This window comes from Anolis carolinensis, unplaced genomic scaffold (genome assembly GCF_035594765.1).
Source record: "Anolis carolinensis isolate JA03-04 unplaced genomic scaffold, rAnoCar3.1.pri scaffold_14, whole genome shotgun sequence".
Classification (NCBI taxonomy): Eukaryota; Metazoa; Chordata; class Lepidosauria; order Squamata; family Dactyloidae; genus Anolis; species Anolis carolinensis.
In genome coordinates this window covers 16627358-16645906 of record NW_026943825.1, presented here as the reverse complement: position 1 = coordinate 16645906, position 18549 = coordinate 16627358, and the positions used below count along the sequence as shown (strand labels likewise).

General features: G+C 41.8%; 1 protein-coding gene across 1 annotated transcript; it reads right to left on the bottom strand.

The window, feature by feature from the left end:
- Positions 1-244: 244 nt before the first annotated feature.
- il6r (interleukin 6 receptor) lies at positions 245-18525 on the bottom strand. The gene is made up of 10 exons (XM_062965029.1): positions 16787-18525; positions 11390-11629; positions 9624-9747; positions 7115-7296; positions 6576-6736; positions 3942-4086; positions 2893-2936; positions 1195-1252; positions 968-1067; positions 245-629 (listed from the first exon to the last, which is right to left on the bottom strand). Exons 1-10 carry the CDS (start codon positions 17313-17315, stop codon positions 386-388), a joined length of 1827 nt encoding a protein of 608 aa, XP_062821099.1. The 5' UTR covers positions 17316-18525; the 3' UTR covers positions 245-385.
- Between the last annotated feature and the right edge of the window lie 24 nt (positions 18526-18549).

The following is an 18549-nucleotide window of genomic DNA, read 5'->3' as shown; positions in this document are numbered from 1 at the left end:
CCATAGTCCTGGGAGTCTGGTGGAGTTTCCTTCCTTCTCTGGAGATGGATGGCCATCTGTCAGGAGGGATCGGAGGGTGCCGTCGTGCTTGGCAGAAAAGGGGACGGACTGGATGGCCTTTTGGTGTCCCTTCTAAATCCTATGATCCATTCCATAGTCCTGGGAGTCTGGTGGAGTTTCCTTCCTTCTCTGGAGATGGATGGCCATCTGTCGGGAGGGATCGGAGGGTGCCGTCGTGCCTGGCAGAGCAGGGGACGGACTGGATGGCCTTTGGGGGTCCCCCCTTCCAACCGGACTGCGGTGTCGGTCCTTCTGTCCGGATGCGTCGGCTGTGTCCGGCTCTGCAGACCAGGGGGTGACCCCTTGCGTCCAGTCCCGGACGGTCTCACTTGCCCAGGAGGAAGTAGTGGGCGTTGGCGACGTCGTAGGGGCCCCGGCCCGGTTCTGGGGGGCCGTCGGCCGGACTCTCGCTGAACTGGGGCTCCGGGGGGGAGGGGGGAACGGGGGGGAGCAGCGGGGAGGTGCTTGGCGGGGAGTCCGGGGGGGCAGGGGGGCTGGCGAGGGGGGCCAGGGCGCAGGACGGCTTCCGCCCCCCGGAGGGAGGAGGGCCCCCCCGCCGCTTCCCACACCTGGAACGAGAGGGGCTGGGTTAGGATTGGCACCAGGAGCTGACCTAGGCTTTTTCAGTATGTACACAAACCTAGTGCCACGTGCCCCCCACGAAATTATGGGGCCCCCCAACTTACTGGCGGCAGCGACCATTGGGTCACTCGCCGCAGAACAAGGAATTCCTGGCTATAATCGCAAATCTCGCCAGAATAGCAAGGACTTCTTTGTTCCGCGGTGAGTGACCCAATGGTTGCTGCCGCCGCAGCAAGAACGCCCAGCAAGGTCTGCACCCAAAGCGGCGGCTTCATGGGCCTCCGTTATGAACCGGCCCTGATGGGCACGACCCCGTAGTCCTCACCGGAAGGTCAGCAGCGCGGCCGCCAAGGCCAGACCCAAGGCCCCAATGACCGTCACCGCAGGCAGCGTCCAGGGAGGGAGCGGTGCCGTGGAGCGCTGGCCTGGGAAGAAGGAAGGAAGGAAGGACACGGGGAGCGGTTAGGGGTCTGTCGCGGAAAGGGCCACCTTCACCCCGTCCTTGGACGCAATGGCCATGGGAAGGAGGACTGCAGGGCCCAGCATCCTCACCCACTTCCCGCGGAGTTTCCAGGCTGGACAGGCTGAGCGGAGGGTCCCCATGGGGAGCCTGTAAGGAAGGAGACCCGGATACGACTGAGTGACAACAACAACAACAAGTATGTGATCGACCCCCCCCCCCCCAGGACTTTGTAAAAGATAGTTCAAAAATCAAGGCTTAATGTCCTATATTTCATATATATGTAGCAGAAGGTAATTGAGATATTTTACTGGAGTTTACTGTGATTTACTAAAATCCCGGCACAAAAGGTGTTTGACCTTTTAGCCTGAGGCAAGAGATAACGACTCTTCTAATCCTTTCCTGAACCAGGAAACAACAACAACAGCAATAGTAATAATAGTAAAAGTAATAATAATAATAAGTGCAGCTACAAATCCTGAGAGGGCCATCATGTTGTGACTCACCACAACAACAACAACAACAACAACAACAACATTATTGTTGTTGTTGTTGTTGTTGTTGTTGTTATTATAGCTACAAATCCTGAGAGGGCCATCACATTGTGACTCACCCCAACAACAGTATTATTATTATTATTATTATTATTATTATTATTATTATTATTATAGCTACAAATCCTGAGAGGGCCATCATGTTGTGACTTGCCACAACAACAACAGTATTATTATTATTATTATTATTATAGCTACAAATCCTGAGAGGGCCATCATGTTGTGACTCGCCACAACAACAACAACAACATTGTTGTTGTTGTTGTTGTTGTTATTATTATTATAGCTACAAATCCTGAGAGGGCCATCATGTTGTGACTCGCCACAACAACAACAGTATTATTATTATTATTATTATTATTATTATTATTATTATTATTATAGCTACAAATCCTGAGAGGGCCATCATGTTGTGACTCGCCACAACAACAACAGCATTATTATTATTATTATTATTATTATTATTATTATTATTATAGCTACAAATCCTGAGAGGGCCATCATGTTGTGACTCGCCACAACAACAACAGTATTATTATTATTATTATTATTATTATTATTATTATTATTATTATTATTATTGCTACAAATTCTGAGAGGGCCATCATGTTGTGACTCACCCCAACAACAGTAATATTATTATTATTATTATTATTATTATTATTATTATTATTATTATTATAGCTACAAATCCTGAGAGGGCCATCATGTTGTGACTCGCCACAACAACAACAGTAATATTATTATTATTATTATTATTATTATTATTATTATTATAGCTACAAATCCTGAGAGGGCCATCATGTTGTGACTCGCCACAACAACAACAGTAATATTATTATTATTATTATTATTATTATTATTATTATTATTATTATTATAGCTACAAATCCTGAGAGGGCCATCATGTTGTGACTCGCCACAACAACAACAGTAATATTATTATTATTATTATTATTATTATTATTATTATTATTATTATAGCTACAAATCCTGAGAGGGCCATCATGTTGTGACTCACCCTAACTACAACAATAGTAGTAGTAGTAGGAGTAGTAGTAATAACAACAACAACAACAACAATAATAAGTATAGCTACGAATCCTGATAGGGCCTTCATGTTGTGACATCAAAAACAACAAGAACAACATAAATAAATTTGTACCCTTTTTTTATACCCGAAAGGAGGACAATACAAGGACAAACAGAAAATAGAAAAACAAAACAAACGGATACCTTTGAGGCATTTGTCACGGTTTCTGGTTCCGGGTCTTTGGGTTCTGAAAGCAGAAAAAGACCCCTTTCAACACAAGGCGAGGATTCATATTTGGAAGAGAAAGCCGTCTCAGCGGAGCAAGGCCTACGCTTTGAAGGATTCGCCACAAGCCTTAAGGCCCCGGTTTCTTTATAAAGTTCGGACTAAAACCCGGAACAGGTGGGCAAATAAGGAAGGAATGGGGGCCGAGTGCGGATCTGGGACCTGCCTCCTTTCACAACACAGTCATTCGGTTGTTTTTATATGTTATTATATTGTATTGCTCTGGGCGTGGCCCCATGTTAGCCGCCCCGAGTCCCCATTGGGGAGATGGTGGCGGGGTATAAATAAAGTTTTATTATTATTATTATTATTATTATTATTATTATTATTATTATTATTATTATTATTATTATTGGTTTGGAAATTTCCCCTTGATGCTTTTTATGCCCTTCAGTGGATGCCTGTGAGTCTGTCGACACTTTGAAACAGAGGCTGGATGGCCATCTGTTGGGAGGGATTGGATGGTGCCCCTGTTAAATAGATCGCCTTTGGGAATCCTTTCCAGGGAACTCTCCTTCTCTGGAGGTTGGATGGCCATCTGTCAAGAGGGATCAGATTGTGTCCTCTTTCATGGCTGAAGGGGGTTGGACTAGATGCCCTTTAGGGGTCTCTCCTCTAGTGGAGACTTGTTCTCTGGAGAGCTGTAAACATATAATACTAATAATACGATATAATAACATTAATTATATATTATATTTTACATGTAATATTACTAATAATATTACAATACATTGATACAGCACAATATAGTAATTTATTACCAGTATTGTACTATGCTAATAATATAATATTGTATGTAAATTTAATTTGTAAGCTGCTCTGAGTCCCCTTCGGGGTGAGAAGGGCGGCATATTAATGTAGCAAATAAATAAATAAATAGAGACTGGATGGATGTCTGTTGGGAGGGATCGGATTGTGTCCTCCTTCGTGGCTGGACTAGATGCACTCTGGGGACCCTCCCACCTACCTGTCCAGGGCTGGGAGACATCTTCGCGGCTCCACTCGCTCCAGGCTCCGTGGTCGAACTGTTCGCGGCAGCGCAGCTGGACGGTGTGCGTGCGGCCCTTTAAGGCGTCCGAAATGACATACGAGGAGGCATGGTGGAGGCACACCTGCGGGGAAGAGAAATAATAATAATAATAATAATAATAATGATAATAATGATGATGATGATGATGATGATGATGCCCTGGCAGAATATGTAAAGCAAAGTGAAGAACCTGCTTTGATTTAAGTCAAAAATCAGAAACTCCTCAAAGCACAGCAGACAAAAAACCAGTACAAGAAAACCGCACTACAAACTAGAGCAGAATAGTACAAGAAACCCGCACTACAAACTAGAGCTGACAGCTGGCACAACAAAACATTGCATGGAAAGATCCTTGACAAAATTGAAGGAAAAGCTGATAAGGAGAAGACCTGGCTCTGGCTCACGAATGGGACCCTGAAGAAGGAGACAGAAGGCCTGATCCTTGCAGCCCAGGAGCAAGACATCAGGACAAAGGCAATTAATAATAATAATAATAATAATAATAATAATAATAGAAGACCTGGCTCTGGCTCACGAATGGGACCCTGAAGAAGGAAGGAGACAGAAGGCCTGATCCTTGCAGCCCAGGAGCAAGACATCAGGACAAAGGCAATTAATAATAATAATAATAATAATAATAGAAGACCTGGCTCTGGCTCACGAATGGGACCCTGAAGAAGGAGACAGAAGGCCTGATCCTTGCAGCCCAGGAGCAAGACATCAGGACAAAGGCAATTAATAATAATAATAATAATAATAATAATAGAAGACCTGACTCTGGCTCACGAATGGGACCCTGAAGAAGGAGACAGAAGGCCTGATCCTTGCAGCCCAGGAGCAAGACATCAGAACAAAGGCCATTAATAATAATAATAATAATAATAATAATAATAATAGAAGACCTGGCTCTGGCTCACGAATGGGACCCTGAAGAAGGAGACAGAAGGCCTGATCCTTGCAGCCCAGGAGCAAGACATCAGGACAAAGGCAATTAATAATAATAATAATAATAATAATAATAATAATAATAATAATAGAAGACCTGGCTCTGGCTCACGAATGGGACCCTGAAGAAGGAGACAGAAGGCCTGATCCTTGCAGCCCAGGAGCAAGACATCAGGACAAAGGCAATTAATAATAATAATAATAATAATAATAATAATAATAATAATAGAAGACCTGACTCTGGCTCACGAATGGGACCCTGAAGAAGGAGACAGAAGGCCTGATCCTTGCAGCCCAGGAGCAAGACATCAGGACAAAGGCAATTAATAATAATAATAATAATAATAATAATAATAATAATAATAATAGAAGACCTGGCTCTGGCTCACGAATGGGACCCTGAAGAAGGAGACAGAAGGCCTGATCCTTGCAGCCCAGGAGCAAGACATCAGGACAAAGGCCATTAATAATAATAATAATAATAATAATAATAATAATAATAATAATAATAGAAGACCTGACTCTGGCTCACGAATGGGACCCTGAAGAAGGAGACAGAAGGCCTGATCCTTGCAGCCCAGGAGCAAGACATCAGGACAAAGGCCATTAATAATAATAATAATAATAATAATAATAATAATAGAAGACCTGGCTCTGGCTCACGAATGGGACCCTGAAGAAGGAGACAGAAGGCCTGATCCTTGCAGCCCAGGAGCAAGACATCAGGACAAAGGCCATTAATAATAATAATAATAATAATAATAATAATAATAATAATAATAATAATAGAAGACCTGGCTCTGGCTCACGAATGGGACCCTGAAGAAGGAGACAGAAGGCCTGATCCTTGCAGCCCAGGAGCAAGACATCAGGACAAAGGCAATTCAGGCCAAGATCAAAAAATCTGTGGACTGTGTGATGTATTTTCTGATGATGCGTGCAGATCCCAGCAGGGTGGCCTTTTGCAGTTGGCAGATCGTAATTTTGTCACTGTCTATTGTTTCCAAATGCCGGCTGAGATCTCTTGGCACGGCACCCAGTGTGCCCATCCCCACCGGGACCACCTGCACTGGTTTCTGCCAGAGTCTTTGAAATTCAATCTTGAGGTCCTGAGAGCGGCTGAGTTTTTCCTGTTGTTTTTCATCAATGCGACTGTCACCTGGATTGGCGACATCAATGATCCAAACCTTTTTCTTTTCCACAACTGTGATGTCTGGTGTGTTGTGTTCCAGAACTTTGTCAGTCTGGATTTGGAAGTCCCACAGTATCTTTGCGTGATCATTTTCTAATACTTTGGCAGGTTTGTGATCCCACCAGTTCTTTGCTGCTGGGAGGTGGTCCTTGAGGCATAAGTTCCAATGGATCATTTGGGCCACATAGTTGTGCCTCTGTTTGTAGTCTGTCTGTGCAATTTTCTTACAGCAGCTGAAAATATGATCCATGGTTTCGTCGGTTTCCTTGCACAGTCTGCATTTCGGGTCATTGGCTGATCTTTCGATCTTGGCCTGAATTGCCTTTGTCCTGATGGCTTGCTCCTTCTTCTTCTCATCATCATCATCATCATCATCATCATCATCATCATCATGGCATATTCTTCTTCTTAAGGTGGGCAAGGTGGGCCCAGACCTGGGAGTAGTTGAGGGCGCCCTGGGCCCGGTAGCGCAGCTGGAAGCCGAGGCGGTAGAAGGTGGGGCCCCAGGACGGGGGGTAGGCCCAGGTGACCCGCAGGTGCCGCGGAGCCCCCTCCACCCCACTGACCGTCACGTTGGCCGGAGGGTCCGGTTTCACTGCAAAGAGAGACACAGAAATAGAGAGAGAAATTAGGAATCATGGAAGCCATGGGAAGTGGAAGGGGGGCCCAAAGGCCATCCAGTCCATCCCTGCTTCTGACAAGGAGCAGGACACCATCTAATCCCTCCCAACATGTGGCCATCCAGCCCCAGAGACATTCACAGGCTAATGGAGAAATAGGGACCCCTAGAGACCATCCAATCCCTCCTGACAGATGGCCATCCAGCCCCAGAGACATTCACAGGCTCATGGAGAAATAGGGACCCCCAGAGGCCATCCAATCCCTCCTGACAGATGGCCATCCAGCCTCAGAGACATTCACAGGCTCATGGAGAAATAGGGACCCCCAGAGGCCATCCAATCCCTGTACTCACACAAGGTTTCGGTCGTGAAGTACTTGCGCCGGGAGGCGGTGGCTCCGGCCAGGTTGGCGAGGCAGACGGAGAGCCAGAGCTTGAGGTCCTCCTTCTCTTTCAGGCCGTGCGTCCGGCAGGAGAACTTCTGCGACCGGGAGTAGTAGCGGCACGGGTGCGAGTGCTGCTCCCCAAGGAAGAAGCTGCAAGGGGAGGAAGACCAACAACAACAACAACACTGCAGTGCAGGCCATGACAGCCAAACCCAGCCTGCAAGGAATGCAATGCGTGCAATGCGAGAATGCATCTACTGTTGTCGAACACAGGACCCCGCTCCTCCTAAAAGATTTATAGTTTCCCAAGGACAATAAAGCCAAATATCATAAAGTCGCGTCCTTGCTTTTATGTGAAGTCCTTGCCACCTTGCAACAGACTAGAAACAACAAAGTTCCCTTCTCATTTTATATACCGTATGTACTCGAGTATAAGCCGAGGCACCTAATTTTACTATATAGTTTCCCAAGGACAATAAAGCCAAATATCATAAAGTCGCGTCCTTTGCTTTTATGTGAAGTCCTTGCCACCTTGCAACAGACGAGAAACAACAAAGTTCCCTTTCCATTTTATATATACCGTATATACTCAAATATAAGCCGAGGCACCTAATTTTACCATAAAAAAACCTAGGAAAACATTGACTCCAGTATAAGCCGAGGGTGGGAAATTTCAGAAATAAAAACAGATACCAATAAAATTACATTAATTGAAGCATCAGTAGGTTAAATGTTTTTGAATATTGACATCAAGCTCAAATTTAAGATAAGAGTGTCCAACTCTGATCAAATCATGATTCTCATCTTCTTCCATGTCAATGTGCTTATGTATCCTTTTAATAATAATAGAGTAAAATAATACATGTAATAATAATAAATAGAGTAAAATAATACATGTAATAATAAATGTAATAATAATAATAAGATCAGAGTGAAATAATAAAGTATTAATAATAATAATAATAATAATAATAATAATAATAATAATAGAGTAAAATAAATGTAATTGTAATTGTAAAATAATACATATAATAATACATATAATAATAATAATAATAATAATAATAATAAAAAATACAGGAAAATAATACATGTAATAATAAATAGAGTAAAATAGTAAATGCAATAATAATAATAAGATCAGAGTGAAATAATAAATGTACAGTAGAGTCTCATTTATCCAACATAAACGGGCCGGCAGAACGTTGGATAAGTGAATATGTTGGATAATAAGGAGGGATTAAGGAAAAGCCTATTAAACATCAAATTAGGTTATGATTTTACAAATTAAGCACCAAAACATCATGTTAGACAACAAATTTGACAGAGAAAGGAGTTCAATACGAAATAATGCTACGTAGTAATTACTATATTTACGAATTCAGCACCAAAATATCACGATATATTGAAAACATTGACTACAAAAATGCGTTGGATAATCCATAACGTTGGATAAGTGAGTGTTGGATAAGTGAGACTACTGTATATATAAATGAGTAGAGTCTCATTTATCCAACATAAACGGGTCGGCAGAACATTCTGGATTATCCAAAGCATTTTTGTAGTCGATGTTTTCAATACATCGTGATATTTTGGTGCTAAATTCGTAAGTACAGTAATTACAACATAACATTACTGCGTATTGAACTGCTTTTTCTGTCAAATTGGTTGTAAAACATGATGTCTTGGTGCTTAATTTGTAAAATCATAACCTAATTTGATGTTTAATAGGCTTTTCCTTAATGCCTCCTTATTATCCAACATATTCGCTTATCCAACATTCTGCCGGCCCGTTTATGTTGGATAAGTGAGACTCTACTGTAGTAGCAACAACAGTAGAGAAAAATAATAAATGTAATAGTAGCAAGAATAATAGAGAAAAATAATAAATGTAATAGTAGCAACAACAATAGAGAAAAATAATAAATGTAATAGTAGCAAGAATAATAGAGAAAAATAATAAATGTAATAGTAGCAACAACAATAGAGAAAAATAATAAATGTAATAGTAGCAAGAATAATAGAGAAAAATAATAAATGTAATAGTAGCAACAACAATAGAGAAAAATAATAAATGTAATAGTAGCAACAACAATAGAGAAAAATAATAAATGTAATAGTAGCAACAACAATAGAGAAAAATAATAAATGTAATAGTAGCAACAACAATAGAGAAAAATAATAAATGTAATAATACCAATAATAATAATAGAGAAAAATAATAAATGTATTAATACCAATAATAATAATAGAGAAAAATAATAAATGTAATAATACCAATAATAATAATAGAGAAAAATAATAAATGTACCATATATTCCCGAGTATAAGCTGACCCAAATATAAGCCAACCAGGACCCTCACCCGAGTATAAGCCGAGGGGGGCTTTTTCAGTCTTAAAAAAAGGGCTTATACTCGAGTATATACAGTAGATTGTTTATGTATGGTGTTTGTGCAGGCCGTCTGCCCAGGCTCACCCTTTCTGGACCCACAGCCGGGCCTTGGTGCGGAGAGACGTAGTGCGCCCGGCCCTCCACTCGCAGAGGATCTCGTTGTTCAGGCTCTTCTGGCGGCAGGAGAAGTCGGGCGCCTCGGGGGGCTCTAAGGGCAGGGAGGGAGGAAGGGAAGAGGCTGTGGCACTCTGCACGTGCTCAGAGGCCGTGGCCTCCTCTTGCCTGGCAGAAGGGGTTGGGGTCCCTCCCAACTCTCAACAACAACAACAACAACAACAACAATAATGGAATCGCCTTCTTTGAAGGCTTCAAAGCAGGGACTGGATGGCCATCTGTCAGGAGGGATTAGATGGAGTCTTCCTTCGTGGCAGGATGGGGTTGGACTAGAGGACCTTGGGGATCCCTTTGAATTATAGTGAATAATTATAATTATAATAATTATAGTGAATAATTATAATAATTATAGTGAATAAGAGTCTTCTTCTCTTGAGATTTTGAAGCAGAGGCTGGATGGCCATCTGTCGGGAGGGATTAGATGGAGTCTTCCTTCGTGGCAGGATGGGGTTGGACTAGAGGACCTTTGGGGATCCCTTTGAATTATAGTGGATAATTATAATTATAATAATTATAATAATTATAGTGAATAAGAGTCTTCTTCTCTTGAGACTTTGAAGCAGAGGCCAGATGGCCATCTGTCGGGAGGGATTAGATGGAGTCTTCCTTCATGGCAGGATGGGGTTGGACTAGAGGACCTTTGGGGATCCCTTTGAATTATAGTGAATAATTATAATAATTATAATAATTATAGTGAATAGAAGTCTTCTTCTCTTGAGACTTTGAAGCAGAGGCCGGATGGCCATCTATCGGGAGGGCTTTGATTGTGCCTTCATGGCATAAGGGAGTTGGACTAGATGGCCTTTGGGGTCCCTTTCAACTCTAGGATTCTATGATGATGGTGATGATGATGATGATGATGATGATGATGATAATGATGATGGAATCTCCTTCTCTGGAGGCTTTGAAGCAGAAGCTAGATGGCCATCTGTTGGGAGGGATTAGATGGTGTCTTCCTTCATGGCAGGACTTTTAATTAGGGATCCTTTTTAATTACAGTAGCTTAGAGACTAGGAGTCTCCTTCTCTGGAGACTTTAAGCCAAGGCCGGATGGCCATCTGTCAGGATGGATTGGATGGTGTTTTCCTTCATTATAGGACTAGATGACCTTTGAGGGTCCCTTTTAATTGAAATGGATTATAGACTAGGAGTCTCCTTCTCTGGAGATTTTGAAGCAGGGGCCGGATGGCCATCTGTTGGGAGGGCTCGGATTATATTCCTTCATTATAGGAAGGGGTTGGACTAGATGACCTTTGGGGATTTTAATTTTAATTATAGTGGACTGTAGACTAGGAGTCTCCTTCTCTGGAGGCTTTAAGCCAAGGCCGGATGGTCATCTGTTGGGAGGGATTAGATGGTGTCTTCCTTCATGGCAGGATGGAGCTGGACTTTTAATTAGGGATCCTTTTTAATTACAGTGGCTTAAGAGACTATGAGGCTCCTACTCTGGAGGCTTTGAAGCAAAGGCCGGATGGCTATCTGTCGGGGGGGATTGGATGGTGTCTTCCTTCATTATAGGAAGGGGTTGGACTAGATGACCTTCGGGGATTTTAATTTTAATTATAGTGGATTATGGACTAGGAGTCTCCTTCTCTGGAGGCTTTGAAGCAGAGGCCGGATGGCCATCTGTCGGGAGGGATTAGATGGTGCCTTCCCGGCTCAGGGCGTGGGCTCACCTTCGACCACCAGGCGCCAGGTGCGGGCGGGGCGGCCCTTGACGTGGCAGGCGTAGGACCCCGAGTGGTTGGCCTGCACCCGGGGGAGGAAGAGGCCGCGGCCGGGGAGGGAGGGCGGCAGGTCTTGACCATTGAACGTCCAGTGGGCAGCGTCCGTGGCGTTGTCCGGCTGCCCTCCGTCCAGGCAGGGAAGAGTGGCGTTGCCATCCGGGTGGGCCACCATCACGTTGGGAGGGGCGGCTGCAAAAAGACACCAAGATCAATATGATTTATTAATAATATTAATATTAATATCAATAAATAATAAATATTAATAATAAATAATTAATTAATAGGAGCCTCCGGTGGCCTAGGGGATAAAAGCCTCGTGAATTGAAGGTTGGGTTGCTGACCTGAAGGCTGCCAGGTTCGAATCCCACCCGGGGAGAGCGCGGATGAGCTCCCTCTGTCAGCTCCAGCTCCATGCGGGGACATGAGAGAAGCCTCCCACAAGGATGGTAAAAACATCAAAACATCCGGGCAATGTCCCCTGGGCAACGTCCTTGCAGACAGCCAATTCTCTCACTCCAGAAGCAAGTCCAGTTGCTCCTGACACTATATATCTATATATATAAAAGAGTGATGGCATCACGGCAGCGGACAAAACAACAAAACTACAGGCCCCACAACCTCAAAAATTGGCAGCACAACCCCTCATCCATGCCTCTAGGTTGATACAACAAAAATAAAATAAAAATAAAGTCCTAATTAGAAGGAGAGGAATAATTGTTTTTATCCAATTGCTGCCAGTTAGAAGGCTACCTTTACCCTTTACCTTAACTATCACCAATTCCTCAATACTTTATTTCCCATACCACCATACTTTGCCACTGCAACGCGTGGCCGGGCATAGCTAGTATATATATATAATCAATCAATATTACAAGGTAATATTACTGTATCATGTCATATTATCTATTCTTACTAATACTATTATTATTAATTCTATCCCACTTGGGTTCTCTAGCTGACCACTCCCAAGAGATGCCCATCTGACCCATTATTTCAAGGAGGAGCCGTCATCCTCCAAAGGCAGTTACCGTATATACTCGAGTATAAGCCAACCCAAATAATAATAATAATAATAATAATAATAAACTTTCTTTTTATATCCCGCCCCATCTCCCCGAAGGGACTCGGGGCGGCTCACAACAGGGACAAGCCCGAAACAACAATACAACATGTTTGACAAAAACTTAAAACAAATATAAGCCACCTAATTTTACCACAAAAAAACTGGGAAAACATTGACCTGACTATAAGCCGAGATACCAATAAAATTACCGTATATACTCGAGTATAAGCCGACCCAAATAGAAGCCCAGGCACCTAATATTACCACAAAAAAACCTGGGAAAACATTGACTCGGGTATAAGCCGAGAGTGGTAAATTTCAGAAAATAGATAATAAGAAAATTACATTAATTGAGGCCTCAGTAGGTTAAACGTTTCTGAAATATTTACATAAAGCTAATTTAAGATAAGACTGTCCAACTCTGATTAATTCCTTATCCTCAACTTCTTTAACGTCAATGTGCTTATATATCCTTTTAATAATAATAGAGTAAAATAATAAATGTAATAATGCTAATAAATACAGTAAATAAATGTAATTATAGAGTAAAATAATAAATGTAATAATGCTAATAAATACAGTAAATAAATGTAATAATAGAGTAAAATAATAAATGTAATAATGCTAATAAATACAGTAAATAAATGTAATAATAGAGTAAAATAATATATGTAATAATGCTAATAAATACAGTAAATAAATGTAATAATAGAGTAAAATAATAAATGTAATAATGCTAATAAATACAGTAAATAAATGTAATAATAGAGTAAAATAATAAACGTAATAATGCTAATAAATACAGTAAATAAATGTAATAATAGAGTAAAATAATATATGTAATAGTGCTAATAAATACAGTAAATAAATGTAATAATAGAGTAAAATAATAAATGTAATAATGCTAATAAATACAGTAAATAAATGCAATAGAGTAAAATAATAAATGTAATAATGCTAATAAATACAGTAAATAAATGTAATAATAGAGTAAAATAATATATGTAATAAGTCTAATAAATACAGTAAATAAATGTAATAATAGAGTAAAATAATAAATGTAATAATGCTAATAAATACAGTAAATAAATGTAATAATAGAGAAAAATAATAAATGTAATAAGTCTAATAAATACAGTAAATAAATGTAATAATAGAGTAAAATAATAAATGTAATAATGCTAATAAATACAGTAAATAAATGTAATAATGCTAATAAATACAGTAAAAATGTAATAATAGATTAAAATAATAAATGTAATAATGTTAATAAATACAGTAAATAAATGTAATAATAAATAGAATAAAATAATAAATATAACAATAATCGCATCAGACTGAAATAATAAATGTATTAATCATAATAAAAGTAGAGTAAAATAAATGTAATAGTAACTATAATAATAGATGTAATAATACCAACAATAATAGAGAAAAATAATAAATGTACCGTATATACTCGAGTATAAGCCAACCTGAATATCAGCCAACCAGGATCCTTACCCGAGTATAAGCTGGGAGGAGCTTTTTCAGTCTGAAAAACTCGGCTTATACTTGAGAATATATGGTAAGTTTCCATCAAGTGGGAAGGGGACCCCCAGGATCATCTAGTCCAACCCGTGTTATTCAGGGATGCTGCACTTCCAATAGATGCCCACCTGAGTCTATCTAAAGACCTCAAAAAAGTGTCAGCCACCTTCCAAAGTGGGCCCCCAAAGGGCATCTAGACCAGCCCTTATGTCTCCAGGCAGCAGCAACACATTAAGCAATCCATGTTCTTTTGCAGGCAGAGGGAAGCCGGTCGCCGGGGAAAGGTCAGCGCTTGCGTGGTTGGAGCCGCAAAATGTCAACAGGCCAAAGCAAACAGTCCGTCCCCGCTGACCCTCTGCCAGGAACACCGGGTGCCCAGGCCGGGCCCGTGCGCCCATCCTCAGGCGCCGGAGGAGAGGACACGGCCGGGGTTTGAGCCATTGGGATTTATAGTTTGCGTTGTGCTGGGAAAGAAACACAGCACTGGGTTCCTATATGCACGCCAGCCATATATACTACTATAAGTCAAGCCACGGCTTTAATACTTTCCTCCATTTGGACTACTGTAGATGCAACTTAGAATCGTATTGGCCTTTTGTGCTGCTGCTTCACACTCTTGGCTCATGTCCAGCCATACACTACTATCATCAAGCCACAGCTTTAATACTTTCCTCCATCTGGACTACTATAGCAACTTAGAACCGCATTGGCCTTTTCTGCTGCTGCATCACACTCTCAGCTGATGTCCAGCCATATATATTACTAGTGTTGAACCATGGCTATACTACTTCCCTCCATCTGGACACTGGACTCCTATTGACGCACCTTAGGATCACATTGGTCTTTTGCGCTGCTACATCACACTCTTGGCTCATGTTCAGACATATATATTACTATGATCAAGCCATGGCTATACTATTTTCCACCCGTCTGGACACTAGACTCCCCTGGATGCAACCTAGATATTGATAATATATATTGGACTCCTATTGACGCACCCTAGGATCGCATTGGCCTTTTGAGCTGCTGCATCACAGTCTTGGCTCACGTGCAGTCATATATATTACTATCATCAAGCCATGGCTGTATTATGTCCCTCCATCTGGACACTAGACTCCTATTGAGACACCCTAGGATCGCATTGGCCTTTTGAGCTGCTGCATCACAGTCTTGGCTCACGTGCAGTCATATATATTACTATCATCAAGCCATGGCTGTATTATGTCCCTCCATCTGGACACTAGACTCCTATTGAGACACCCTAGGATCGCATTGGCCTTTTGAGCTGCTGCATCACAGTCTTGGCTCACGTGCAGTCATATATATTACTATCATCAAGCCATGGCTGTATTATGTCCCTCCATCTGGACACTAGACTCCTATTGAGACACCCTAGGATTGCACTGGCCTTTTGAGCTGCTGCATCCTACTCTTGGCTCATGTTCAGACATACTGTACATACTCAAGTATAAGCCTAGTTTTTCAGCCCTTTTTTAAGACTGAAAAAGCCCCCCTCGGCTTATACTCGGGTGAGGGTCTTGGTTGGCTTATATTTAGGTCAGCTTATACTCGAGAATATATGGTACATTTATTATTTTTCCCTATTATTATTGGTATGATTACATTTATTATTTTTCTCTATTATTGTTGCTACTATTACATTTATTTTACTCTATTTTTTATTATTAATAATACATTTATTATTTCACTCTGATCTTATTATTATTACATGTATTATTTTCCTGTATTTATTATTATTATTATTATTATTATTACATATATTATTTTACTCTATTATTATTAAAAGGATAAAAAATAAATAAAAGTTATTATATAAGCACATTGACATTGAAGAAGATGAGAATGATGATTTGATCAGAGTTGGACAATCTTATCTTAAATTTGAGCTTTATGTAAATATTCAAAAACATTGAACCTACTGATGCCTCAATTAATGTAATTTTATTGGTACAGTAGAGTCTCGCTTATCCAACATAAACGGGCCGGCAGAACGTTGGATAAGCAAATATGCTGGATAATAAGGAGAGATTAAGGAAAAGCCTATTAAACATTAAATTAGGTTATAATTTTACAAATTAAGCACCAAAATATCATGTTATACAAATTTGACAGAAAAATTAGTTCAATACACAGTAATGCTATGTAGTAATTACTGTATTTATTAATTTAGCACCAAAATATCAAGATGTATTGAAAACATTGACTACAAAAATGCATTGGATAATCCAGAACGTTGGATAAGCGAGTGTTGGATAAGTGAGACTCTACTGTATCTATTTTTATTTCTGAAATTTACCACCCTCGGCTTATACTGGAGTCAATGTTTTCCCAGTTCTTTTAGTGGTAAAATTAGCTGCCTCGGCTTATATTCGGGTCGGCTTATACTCTAGTATATATGGTATATACATCACTACTAGCTGTGCCCGGCCATGCGTTGCTATGGCTAGGACTTTATTTTTCTTTTCTTTTTGTTGTATGAACGTAGAGGCATGGACGAGAGGTTGTGCTGCCAATTTTCGAGGTTGTCGGCTGTTTAGTTTAGTTGTTTTGTCCAGTGCCGTGATTCCATTACCCTTTTATATATATATATAGATATATAGATATAGATATAGATAGAAGATAGATAGTCAAGCTATGGCTTTGTTACATGTAAATGGCATGAATAACCCAGTGTTCCATACCTAGTGCAATGAGCATTGGAGCGATAGGGAGAGGGCGCAGGTGTTGCTTACCTGTCTTGATGCACGGCTGGGCCGAGGAGAGGGTGGCCACGAGGAGGGTCAGGGTCAGGGTCAGGGGGGCGCCCTCAAGCCCCATGGCGATGAGGAGGAGGATGCAGAGCTGCCCGCCCGGGCCCTTGGCGCCCGAAGGCAGAGAGCAGGCATTTGGGGAAGTGAGCCCAGGGCAATGCGCAGCCTGCCCTCCTGCCAAGAGAACGAGAACGAGAACGAGGAGGAGGAGGGTGCAAGGGTTGTGCAACCACAACTGGGCGGAGAGAGAGAGAGAGAGAGAGGGGGAAGGAAGGCAGTTGTGCAACGGAGGGGAGGAGGGGATGGGGAGGGGAGGAAGGCCAGGAGGGCATGGAGATGGGTGGCTGGCATCCCCTCTGGCCTTCCTCTGGGCAAGGAATGGGTTCGAGAGAGACATCATAACAACAACAACAACAATAGCATTAGACGCTAAAAACAACCCATTATGGTGCAACCTTTGCAGAGCACCGGGTTTGCACAAGCGGTGAAAATCCTTCTGACTTGCAACCATGAGGACTAGAATCCTTGATTTATTTTCCAAAAAATTAGCAGCACAGATTTTTGTATGCAAGTCAATGGCAGCACATAGAGTTGGCAGACTGAAGGTGCCGGGTTTGGGTTTGGATGCCTTTTGAAGGGAGAGTGTGCATCTCAGTGGCGAAGCGTGGGATTGGCGCGCAGGCGGCGCTGGGTTTGCTCAAGGCGCCCTTTCCATCCATCTAGAGCCACAAGGACTGGGAGTCCAGCTTATTTCAAAGGGGACATGTGCACCATGCCGCTGCTCGACATTGCTCCCATCCAAATCTGAACACAGAGCACGATGGATTCCGAATAATAATAATAATAACAACAGAATATGTAAAGCAAAGTGAAGAACCTGCTTTGATTGAAGTCAAAAATCAGAAACTCCTCAAAACACAGCAGACAAAAAACCAGTACAAGAAAACCGCACTACAAACTAGAGCTGACAGCTGGCACAGCAAAACATTGCATGGAAAGTTCCTTGACAAAATTGAAGGAAAAGCTGATAAGGAGAAGACCTGGCTCTGGCTCACGAATGGGACCCTGAAGAAGGAGACAGAAGGCCTGATCCTTGCAGCCCAGGAGCAAGACATCAGGACAAAGGCAACTCAATGCACAAGAACTTGAATGCAAACAGACCCCGAAACGCATGGACGGTAGATACGGGTCACTCACCTGTTCACCTACTTCCAGAAAGCCTTCCGCCGGCTTCCCATCTGGGCTCAATGGGGTGCGGACCTACACCACTCTTGCCTTGGCAATGCAAACAATGAAACATTTGAAAGCCATATTTGAACCAAAACTAGACAATTTTGGGGCCGGGCTGTGGTGCAGGCTGGTGAGCAGCCTGCTGCAATAAATCACTCTGACCATGAGGTCATGAGTTCGAGGCCAGCCCGTGGCGGGGTGAGCACCCGTCAATTAAAAAAAATTAAAAATAGCCCCTGCTCGTCGTTGCTGACCTAGCACCCCAAAAGATAGTTGCATCTATCAAGTAGGAAATAAGGTACCGCTTACAAAAGTGGGGAGGCAAATTTAACTAATTTACAAGTGTGGTCAGAGTGGATAATGAAGCAGCTGCTCCCCCCTGTGGCCAGAATTGAACATCCCTCAGGAGAAGGTTAAATTGCCTCTGCGTCTGTCTCTGTCCCGTTTCTATGTGCATTGAATGTTTGCCCTATATGTATATAATGTGATCCGCCCTGAGTCCCCTTTGGGGTGAG